This window comes from Pinus tabuliformis, chromosome Q, assembly GCF_031772625.1.
Source record: "Pinus tabuliformis cultivar Carrire ecotype Pingquan chromosome Q, CPIR1, whole genome shotgun sequence".
Classification (NCBI taxonomy): domain Eukaryota; kingdom Viridiplantae; phylum Streptophyta; class Pinopsida; order Pinales; family Pinaceae; genus Pinus; species Pinus tabuliformis.
The window spans coordinates 399,310,731-399,322,112 of NC_142296.1; the positions used below are offsets into that span (position 1 = coordinate 399,310,731).

The 11,382-nt window shown below is 38.4% G+C and overlaps 1 protein-coding gene across 1 annotated transcript; it reads right to left on the minus strand.

The window, feature by feature from the left end:
• Positions 1–1,935: 1,935 nt before the first annotated feature.
• LOC149219880 (uncharacterized) lies at positions 1,936–2,307 on the minus strand. The gene has a single exon (XM_089386943.1). The coding sequence runs from the start codon at positions 2,305–2,307 to the stop codon at positions 1,936–1,938; it is 372 nt and encodes a 123-aa protein (XP_089243069.1).
• Between the last annotated feature and the right edge of the window lie 9,075 nt (positions 2,308–11,382).

Below are 11,382 nucleotides of genomic sequence, written 5' to 3' on the forward strand. Positions count from 1 at the left end.
TAGGAAATAAATGTGAAGGTAACTTCCCTGTAACCAAGTAGTTAGCAACATCTAAAAACCAAGGAGTTTGAGTAGTTACTGCAAATAGATATTCATCAGGAAACTTATCCTCAACCAGAGAGTATTCTTTGATATTTTGAATCCTGGACAAGAAATCATCAACTATGTTTTGTTTTCCAGGTCTATCTTGCACAGTAATGTTGAATTATTGCAAAAATAAAATCCATCTTGTAACTCTGCCATTAGTAATAGGTTTATTCATCAAATATCTAATTGCAAAGTGATCTGTATGAACAAAAGTTTCATAGCCTGTTATGTAATGTATAAACTTGTTAATTGCATGAATAACAACTAAGAATTCTTTTTCAGTCATAGTATGATTCAACTCAGTGGGAGTCAAATTTTTACTTGTGTAGTAAATGGCATAAGGAATCAAATTTTTTTGTCCCAATACAGTTCCTAGAGTTGTATTTGAAGCATCTATAGAAATATGGAAAGGAAGTTTCCAATTTGGTCCTCTTATGATAGGTGCTTCAAATATATATTTTTTTGTAAGCTACGGTATGACCATTTCTATTATATACAGTCAAAATAAAATATACAGTTGCAGGTAACCTCAACCCGCTCCAAAGGGAAACCGTGTCTATTGGTTACCCAAAGTCTAAGTATGTCAACTTTCCAACCTATCTGGAGTATCATCAAGATTAAATTCAAAACAACAGCCTATCTGCATTCTGTCTCTTAAAGCCTAGCAGCGATTACATATCAAAATTTACACATACTATCTGGTTCTCTAATGCTTATAAGAGAATTCAAAAGATAACAGAGTAAAACATTCAGTCTACCATGATTTCTTGCTTGATTTCCTCCTCACGCTTTGCATTGGTTAATTCCTTCAGCATGCCGTGGATTTCCTCCATTCTATTGTCCTACTTCCGTATCATAAATTGTAAATTGGTCATCTCCTTTTTCATATCTAGCAGGCCTTGAGCTACCTCTGTTATCTCTACAGCGACCTGCTCCATTGCTCTGGCTAACAGATGTTTCATAACCCAATACATATGCAGTGCCTGCTTATATAACGATAGTCGCCCTCTTGTATTCCCAGGGTCCGGGATGAGGATGTTCCATTCCTCCATTTCAGGATCAGAGGCCTCTTCCAGGACTTTATTCTCCAGAGCATCTATAATCCTTCTAATTTCCTCATTAGTTCCTTTGATATATGCTTTCTCCGCTTCCTGAGCGACCTGCTCTGAGGAACGTCGTCCTCATTTCTGCTGGTTTGAAGCCGGTGTCTCAGGCTCGAAATGGTCCTCCTGCCACATTCTTCCATGACCCCTATGCCTCCTACCTCTTCTTGAAGGTCTGCCCCTATTGTTACTCCTGCTACTTTGCCCTACCTCGAAAGTCACCTTTGCCCTGCACTCCTCCTTCCCGATTTCCATTTTCATTTCCCTACAATTTCCTTCTTCTTCCTCCATTCGCTCCTACTCCCTTCGTGTATTCCTCCCTTCTCCCTCCTTCAACTACCTTTCCTTCCTCCCTCCCTTCTCCATACCGTCATGCTTTCTTTTAAGACGATGCCCAAGGTCTCTCTGCCAACCTGCTTCACTCTCTGCCACCTTTCCGGTCTTTGGAATATCTGTCCTCCTTCCTTCTCCTGCTCTTGTAGGTATACCGCCACCTAACCCTTGTTGCATCGAATGATCCCCGTCATTCTTCTCCCCTGCCATTTTCATAATTCTTCCTGTTTCTTATCTTGGTTTGCGTTCTGCTCTACATGCCGTCGCTGCTAGCCTTATAGTGATAGCTTTAAGGTGTGGCGAGTGCTGCCCATTACTACATCCCATCATAACATTTTGCTTTCCACCTTTCTCCACCCCGATCAGGGTATGTGTGTTAACATGATCGTAACTATATTGTATCATTATTATCCTATTTGGTGATTCGATGTAAGTTTTCCCATTTTTTCATGGCTAGCTGAGTTGTCCATATGGTATCTACTTTTCCATCCGGTTTGTTGCATCCCCAGTTTGCCAAGTAGTCTACTGGTCTGTTGCCTTCTCTTCTGACATGATGAATAACCTTATATTCCATACGTTTCATTGATTCTTCTATGTCCTGGATGAGACCCGTCGTTCTCCAGCTCTTAGCCACCTGTTCCCATGACTTTCCATGATTTAGTTTTCTGATTGTCTCTATTACCAAATTTGAATCGCCTTCTATTTCTAGTTTCATATATCCATTTCTTATTGCAATCCTTATTCCTTGATATGCAACCATGAACTCAGCTTCATTGTTACTCATTATACCTCCTCTGTCTACATAGATCCATCTGGTTTAACCTTGGCTATCTCTGAAGATCCCGTCGTATCCAGCAAGTCCCGGATTTCCTTTTGATGCTTCGTCAAAATTAAGTTTGATGAATCCATCCTGAGGGAAAATGAACACTGCTGGGCTTTGGTTTTTTATACCCTGTGTTTTTTGTTGATGAGGGTGAACCATCCCAGGTTCCAAGTTTAGCTTTCTTAAAATACAGCTCTCTTCCTCCGAAGTTCTCCAATCTTCCTGATCCCACGCTTCCGATAGAATTGTTTCTCTTATTAGGTTTTTAGTTCTTTTCCATAAGTCCTCAGGGGTAGTGGTCTTACCTTGAAAAATCCTTCTATTTCTCTCTTTCCAGATGTTCCATATGTTGAAACCCATTACCAGGTTCCATGCTCTTCTGACCACCAGGCTTTGAAATTGTCCCTTCCCCCATTGGAATAGAGTTTGTACTATGTCCAGGGGGTTTCGGTTCGACTTTCCAAAGAGGCTTCTGGTCTCTTCCCATTGGTGCTGAGCTACTGGGCAAAAGTTTAAGATATGTTCCTGATTTTCGACATTTTTTTTACATAAACTACATCTTGGTGGTCCCAGGAACCCTCTTTTCTGGATTTGATCCCATGTAAGTATGCGTCTTCTGCCCACTAGCCATACAAACATGGTGACCTTTGGCCACCACCTATTCTTCCATAATTGTTTCCATTCTTGTGTCTGATCCCCCTGTGCTTGCTTGGACTTTATGGTATATGCTTCTTTGATTATAAAGGTGCCTTTTGTGGTTCCGCCCCATCTGAGAATATCTAGTCCACTTCTGTGTTTAATCCTTCTTGCATCCATCTCCTTTATTATCCTAGCTTTTAGCTCCTCATCGATGTTATTATCCCATTCTTCGGGTCCTTTCCATTCCCTCCATATCTCATTTTCTCCTCTTTCCTTCCAGTAGTCTTTGACATGGTTTAAGCCTTTGGCCTTCATTTCCCTGTAAATGTTTTTCAGCTCTTGAATTTCCACCATTCTTCCCCTCTGTTGCCATGCTTCCTCCCAGAATTTTGTTATCCTTCCATTTCTTATTTCCCAAAAAGCATGCCTATTTATGATGTCTCTATTCTGGCTGGCCAATTCCCATATCGTAGATCCTTTTTGCATTAATTCCTTTCTCATAATTTCTTCAGCTGTTGTGGGCATGTTATATTTTAGTGTCCATATTTCCTTCCATAAATATTTACCTCCATTCATCCACCACCACCACAGTTTCACTGCTAGGACCTGATTTAATATAAATGGATCTCTTAACCCTAGCCCCCCTTCCTCCTTTGTTTTTGTTAAGTCGTTCCATGAAATTAGGGCCCATTTCTTCTGTTGTTTTGGTCCTCCCCATAAGAATTTCCTGTAGATCTCAATCATTTTGGCACAGACTCCTTTCGGAACTGCCATAACCGATAGGGGATAGATTGGGATTGATTGCAGTGTCAATTTAAGAAGCACCAATCTAGCTGCTATATTCAGAGTCCTAAAGGACCAGTTTTCTAATCTGCTCTTAAGTTTCTCTAAAATGGGTTGCCAGTTAGCTATCCTTAGCGAGCTTATATCGAGCATGGTTCCTAGGTACTTGGTGGGTAGCTCTCCCTTTCTGAACCCCAAAGTTCTTGTCAGGTGGGTTTTAACCATTTCAGGTGAGTTGAAGATAAAGGTGCTCGATTTATCCTTATTTATTTCAGTACCTGAGGCTTCCATGAATACCTCTAGGATCTCCTTTACCTTTTTGACTTCTCTCAGTGATACCTTACAGAATATCATGATATCATCTACGAACTGTTGGTGAGTAACTGGGATGTTGTTTCCCCATAGGCGCAGCCCTTTAATTTTCCTTTCTCTTAGCTCTTTCTTGATGTACCTGCCCAACCCTTCAGCTGCTATTATAAACAAGAATGGAGACAGAGGGTCTCCTTGGCGCAGACCTCTTGAAGCGTTAAAGGTTGCAGTTGGTGTACCGTTTAGGAGGATGGAAAAGTTCGGCGTGGATATCATGCTGAATATCCATTTCACCCATCAGTTGCAGAACCCATAGGCCTGAAGAATTGATTCTAGATATTTCCAGTTTAGTCGGTCGTATGCTTTTGACAAATCCAGTTTGATCATCATGCCTGGTTCCTTTTTTTGTTTTAAGGTATGTATAACTTCTTGAGATACTACCAGCCCATCTAAGATTTGCCTCCCTTCCACGAACCCTGTCTGTTCTGGGGATATTATGCTAGGAAAGATTGGTTTAAGTCTTTTGACCATTAAGGTGGCTATAATCTTGTAGATAACGTTACAAAGGGCAATCGGTCGAAAGCCCTCTGCTGATTCTGAATGAGCCGTTTTGGGGATGAGGGTTAATAAAGTAGAGTTTAGTCCAGGCCATACCTTTTGATGTCTGCTCGCTTCCTCTACAACCTCTAAGATTTCTTCTCCTATGAACTACCAACATGCTTAGTAAAATTTTGTTGTATATCCATCAGGACCTGGGGCTTTGTTTCTTTTCAAGCCTTTCACTATTTCCTCCACTTCCTTTATGGTTGCTGCCCTCATCAAGGCTAAATTTTGGTCTCTGGTTACAAACTTGGGAATTTCCTTACTGATCATGCCTATGGCCTCTGTTCTGTTGCTTTGGGGTTCGATGAGTATACCTTTGAAGTGACTTACCAACTCCTGTTCCATTTCCTCATGCTGAGTTATGCATTGGCCTTCCATGCTTTTAATTGGGAAGATCCTATTCCTCTGTCTGTGCTGGATCATAGCCTTATGAAAGAACTTTGTGTTCCTTTCTCCTTCTCTGAGCCACTGAACTCGGGACTTTTGTTTCCATAAAATTTCTTCCTATTTTCTTCGCTCCTCTAGTTGGCCTATTACTATGCCTTCTTCTTTGCTTCTCTCTTCAGTTCTACCCTCCAGTATATTCTTCTGTTGTAGCTCATTCATTCTCTGTTCTAAGCTTTGCTGTTATTTGAAAATTTCCCCGAATTCCTCTTTATTCCATTTTTTTATTTTCCCCCTAAGTTCTTTCAGTTTAAGTTGAAATGTTTGCATTTTACCTCTCCACTTTGTTTGTTCGTAGTCCACCATTCTTCTACTTTAGGTAGAAACTTTTGGTCTCTGAGCCAAAAGGATTCAAACCTGAACGGTCTTCTTTTGGGGCTCTGTTTGAAGTTGATTTATAACTTTATTGGCCAGTGGTCCGAACCTACTACTAGTAGGATCATGGCCTCTATATACACATCTTTCATCATGATTTGTTCAGAGATAAGGAATCTGTCCAATCTTGAGGCTATTTGATTTGTCCCTCCTCTACGATTATTCCATGTATGGGTACCATTTATTGTTTGAATGTCCACCATTCTTTGTTCTGATATCATATCTCTAAACGCTTCCATATCTGAATCTATCCTTCTCAATCCTCCACTCTTTTCTTCTAAGGTCGTAATCATATTAAAATCACCACCTATAATCCATGGCTTCTCTGGAATAAGTCTTCTCATTGCTTTTAGATTTTGAAGGAATCCTTTTCGTTCTGTTGGGGAATGTGGTCCATACACTCCTAATAAGACTACCCACTCCGATGATCCTATTACCTTAAAAGTTCCTGAGAGAATTCGTGGGAGGCTTATCCAATTTTCGAATTGTATTTCCTCCGGGTTCCATATGATTGCCAATCCTCCTGCACTGCCTGTCGCATCCTGCCCCATTATCTCATACCCAGTATTTCCCCTGCTCATTATTTCTTTCATTTTTTCCGTACTAATCTTTGTTTCTTGGACTATCATTATACTTGGTTTATCTCTTTTTAATCTATCTTTCAGGTATCTTTGTTTACCTCTACTGTTAAGGCCTCTAATGTTCCAACTTGTAATAATCATTTTAATAATTTTGGTGGTAGTTGGAATACCTCTGATAGAGGTATGACTCTTCCAGAGTTCACCAGCATCTCTCCTACCTCCTGAATTGTCTCGCTCATCAAGCGCCTGCCCCTCTTTCTTCCTCCTTTTCTAGAGCTGCTCATTCCCATGTTCTGATTTCCTTGTATTTCTGTCTGTTCCAATTTATTTGCTGTTGTTTCCCCTACTTTTTTCTTATATTTTTGGAAGGCTTCTTTATATATTTGCTTTTGCTCCTCCGGAATGAATCTTTCATCTAACAGCCTCCATTCCTGCAACAGTTTCCTCATTATGCGCTCCTCTTCTCCTCCGTTATCTTTTTGTGGATCTATCTCCATTTGTGTTTGTTCATTTGTCTGTTCTCCTTTTTCCTCTGCCTCCCCGTGTTCTGTTTCTTTTTGTCCTGATACTTGTTTTCTTGATTCTTTTGAGTTTTCCTTTGTCTCTTCGTCACTGTCTTCTTTTTCCATCTCGATCTCTTCTTCCTGGAGGACTTTGAATTTGTTTTGCATTTCCAGGGTAATATTTTCCTTTGGCATTTGTCGTTGGGGTTTATTGAGCGCTGATTTATTTTTACGCTACACTTCTTTAAAACCCTCTTCCTCCCGACCAGGTCCTTCTGCTGTTGCTCTCTCTTCTTCTCTCTTATCCTTTGCATCCTCTGTTCTGTTTAATGGACATTGTCTAAAAAGATGACCATATTCATGACATCGTCTGCACCGCAACGGTATGTGCTCATAGTCCACTGGTTGTTGCCATATCTCATCATGATATTCCAACTCAATGAAGTCTGGGAGGGGTTCAGTTATATTCATATACGCACATATTCTGGCATATGATGTGTATCTTCCTCTTTTTGTAGATTCTGCGACTTTCACAAATGACCCTATTGTATTCCCTATTCCTTCTAAAATCTCTGGGTCCCAAACTCCATTGGAAGCCCGAAGAGTCTTATCCAGACCGGGGCTGCTAACATTTTCTCTTTGTCTGGGTTGTAGCAGTCTTCCCAGTGTCGAATAAATAGACCTGCATTATTCATGAAATAGGGTCCTCCCTCGAAAATCCTTTCCTTGTCTTCTATGTTAGAGAATATTACGGTAAAAAAACCTTTCGCTCCTAGTTTTAGTTCCACATGCCCCTTAGGTTTCCATCTCTATTGTATCCATTTAGATAAGTCCTTCTCTGACGGCGAGAACCCTACAAATTTACATATTAATGCATAGTCTTTCATATAACTCCTATACTCTTCAAGTTTGTTACTTGGTATTACGAACCTGGGTTTCTTCGATGCCCTGGGGAGACATTTACCCCTCAGACCCGTCTACCAGTTTGCTCCGCTTGCTGGGTTCTCTCCGTTATTTGGCTTCATTCCATTCCGCATTCGCTCCTTGCTTGCCTCTCCCATTGCCATGCTCTTGTAGGAGGGGATCTCTCCCCTCCCCACGTTTGTCTCCATTAGGCCCTTCAGCGCTTGCTTTTCCCTTCGTTCCCTCTTTTGCTACGGTCTGCAAATCCCTGATTTAGACTTCTGTTTTTAGGACCGCGCTCCCTGCGTTTCTTCTTTGCTTCAAAGTTGCCTACAGGACAGTCTATTCAGATCTTCTCCTCCTCTGAAACCCTCATCCGCCGAAACCCTAACTTATCTCTTGACAAGTTGAACATTTCATAAGGAACACAAAGAAATCAGTGCTTCAGATATTTTTTATTTCAAGGTTTCAAATGCTAATTGGCAATCATGATTCCATTTGAATTCACAATCTTTTGTAAGCAATTTGAAGAGTGGAGATGCTACTTTGGTAAAGTTTTCTATAAACCTTCTATAATATCCTGTAAATCCTAGAAAACTTCTAACATCTTTTTAGCAATTTGGAATTGGTAACTTAGAGATGACTTCAACTTTTGATTTGTCCACTTTAATCCCATCCACTAAAATGTGATGTCCTAAAACAATGCCTTCTGTAAACATCATAAAGCATTTTTCATGGCTTAGTGAAAGGTTTGTTTCTTTACATCTTTTAAGGACATTTTCCAAATTTTCCAAAGCTTCTTCAAATGTATTACCATAGACTATAAAATCATCCATATATACCTCTACACAATCATGTATTATATCAGAAAAAATTCCTAGTAGCACTCTTTGGAATGTTGCTGGTGCATTACATAACCCAAAAGGAAGCACTTGATAGGCAAAAGTTCCCCATGGACAAGTAAATGTGGTTTTGTCTAGATCTTCAGGTGCTACTTGTATTTGATTATAACCACTAAAACCATCCAAGAATGAGAAATACTTTTTACCTACTAATGTATATAGTACTTGATCTATAAAGGGCAAAGGAAAGTGATCTTTCAAGGTTTCTTTATTCAATTCTCGGTAGTCAATACACACCCTCCATTTCCCATTCTTTTTATCCACAATTACCAAAGGAGAAACCCATTGGCTATCTAAAATTGGGTAAATGAAGTTTACATTGAGTAATTTTTGGAGTTCTTCTTTCACAATCTCCCTAAGATTTGGATTCATTCTTCTTTGAGGTTGTCTGATTGGTCTATTGTTTTCCTCAATATAGATATGATGGATGCAAGTCTTAGGATCAATACCTTTCATGTCAGTATACTCCCATGCAAATGTAGCAGAATGCTTTTGTAATATTTTGGTTAGCTCTTCTTGTTGTAGTTTCTCCAAGTTTTTGTTTATGTTCAATGTCCTACCTGGAAAAATTTCAATTGTAGAGCTACCAAAATATTCCATTGAATAGAGAGAAATCTACCTAGATGACAAGTATTCAACATTAGATTTTTCGTGAAATTGTGCATGATTGTATTTTGAAGATGTTTCAAAATTTTCCAATGTGTTCAAAATTTGACTATCTTCACTAATTTTTGATATGGTAAAGATAGGCTGAATAACATATTCATCATCAATCCATTCCTTGTCATCTATTTCTATGATTGCTTTTGCTGGAGGATACAAAGTAAATTTCTTTGCTGAATTACCATCAGAAATGTACATGTCACCAGATCTACAACTAATAAAAGTATCAGTTGTGGCCAGCCAAGGTCTTCCTAATATGAGTGGATGTCTGTTGAGTCTTGAAAATGTCATTCATTTCCACTATTATGTCCATTATATCACCTCCATTTCACCTCCATTTCACTACTATGTCACCACATTCATCCCACGTTCATTATAATTGGGCCACATTTATGTTTTTCCAATCTTTATTAATTCTAAGCCTTTTAAGTGAATTTGTGGATAGAAATTAGAAAATAATGTGCATATGCTTATACCTAACAAATGGGTTGAGATTGTTGACATGTGTAGGTTGAAAGGAGGCTTCTAGAAGACCCTTATGTGGCACTCTAAGGCCAAATTCGAATTTGAGTGGAAAGAATCATGGGATCATGAGGATATGTGTCACATTTCCTAATTGTATTGTAACTCTAAGAAGACATGTGTCTTATCAGTTCCTATTTTGATTAAGACTCTAGAGGTAGAGGGAGAGATTCATGGACTCTCATTAATGAGATGGCTTCTCATCTTTTTGTATAAATAGGAGATATCTCTCCTTCATTTGTTAGCTTAGAGTTTGGAGTTCTTAAGTCTTTTTAGCTTGTGAGTTTGTAGTTCTTCCTTGATGGCTTTTGAAAGCTTTGGAGAGCTTTGTTGTACTTTGTAATTTTGAAGAATTTGAGTAAAACTTTGATGTTCTCAACATGGAAGGAGATGTGAAGTAGATGTCATGGAGCATATTAGAATGTAAGGTAGAGTAGATTTGATTTTGTAAATTTTGCTTTGATTTCATTATGTCATTTGATTGCTTTCAAGTTTGATAGATTAGATTTTTCATTCATGCAATTTTAAATTCATGCAAGTGTGTTCAACCAGTTGATTGTAGATTAGTAATGCACATAGCTTTTTAATGACTAATGACATGATGGAATCATCTTGTCCTTCTGCTGATTTATTTTCTGAGTTCTAATTCCAGCATTGTTATTTCTTTCAGTTTTGTTTTGCTCATTTACTTTCATGCAATTTAGATATCATATTACTCCATTTGTTTATGATTACCTTCCTATAGCCAAGCGACTCAAATAGTGAGGAATCAGAATATTATTTGATGTAGTATGATTTAGTTTACTTTCCTGCAAGTTAGTGATTAGATTACTTATGTCATTTTCAGGGATTGAAGTATGAATGAGTAGTTTAATCTTAGTTTCATTTTATGCAATTTCATTTCATGCAATTTAGATATCATATTACTCCATTTGTTTATGATTACCTTCCTATAGCCAAGCGACTCAAATAGTGAGGAATCAGAATATTATTTGATGTAATATGATTTAGTTTACTTTTCTGCAAGTTAGTGATTAGATTACTCATGTCATTTTCGGTTACCTCCTATAGCCAGAGCGAGTCGAAAGGTGAGGGATTGAAGTATGAATGCGTAGTTTGATCTTAGTTTCATTTTATGTAATTTCATTTTATGCAATTTAGATATCAAATTACTCAATTTGTTTATGATTGCCTCCTATATCCAGAGCGAGTCGAAAGGTGAGGGGTCAGAATATGGGTTGATGTAATATGATTTAGTTTACTTTGCTTACAGTTTTTGAATTGTTTTGAGTTCAGTTTTCTTTTTATACAGCAGCAAGGATACTAGGTTTCATAGTCACTAGCTCATTGATTGGTTGTTGCATTCTATTTTGATTAAAGTAGCTGCATATTTACACTTTTGTTTAAGTACTAATTCCATCAATAACATGTTTTGAGATCTTTTGAAGTGCTAAGTTTTGGAAGTTACCATTAGGGACATAGACCTTGTCTTGAAATCTCTATCCATACTTGTCCTTTAAAAGTATTCTTAAGACCTTAGAATAGGATTTCCATTTGCATTAGACACTTTAGGAAACCAACAAAAACAAAACCCCAAAACAAAATAAAATCTATAAAACAACGAAGTAAGAAAAAGGTTAACTAAGCACATATGGTGCACCACACTTCATCAGTTTACGATACCCGGATTGATAATTTATGTAGAGCAATTTAGGACATTAAATTGACTAGACAATGTCCTCCTAAATTATTCTTGGGAGTTAAAATCATGAAATCAATAGGATATTCCCAAGAATCTAAGGAGACTGA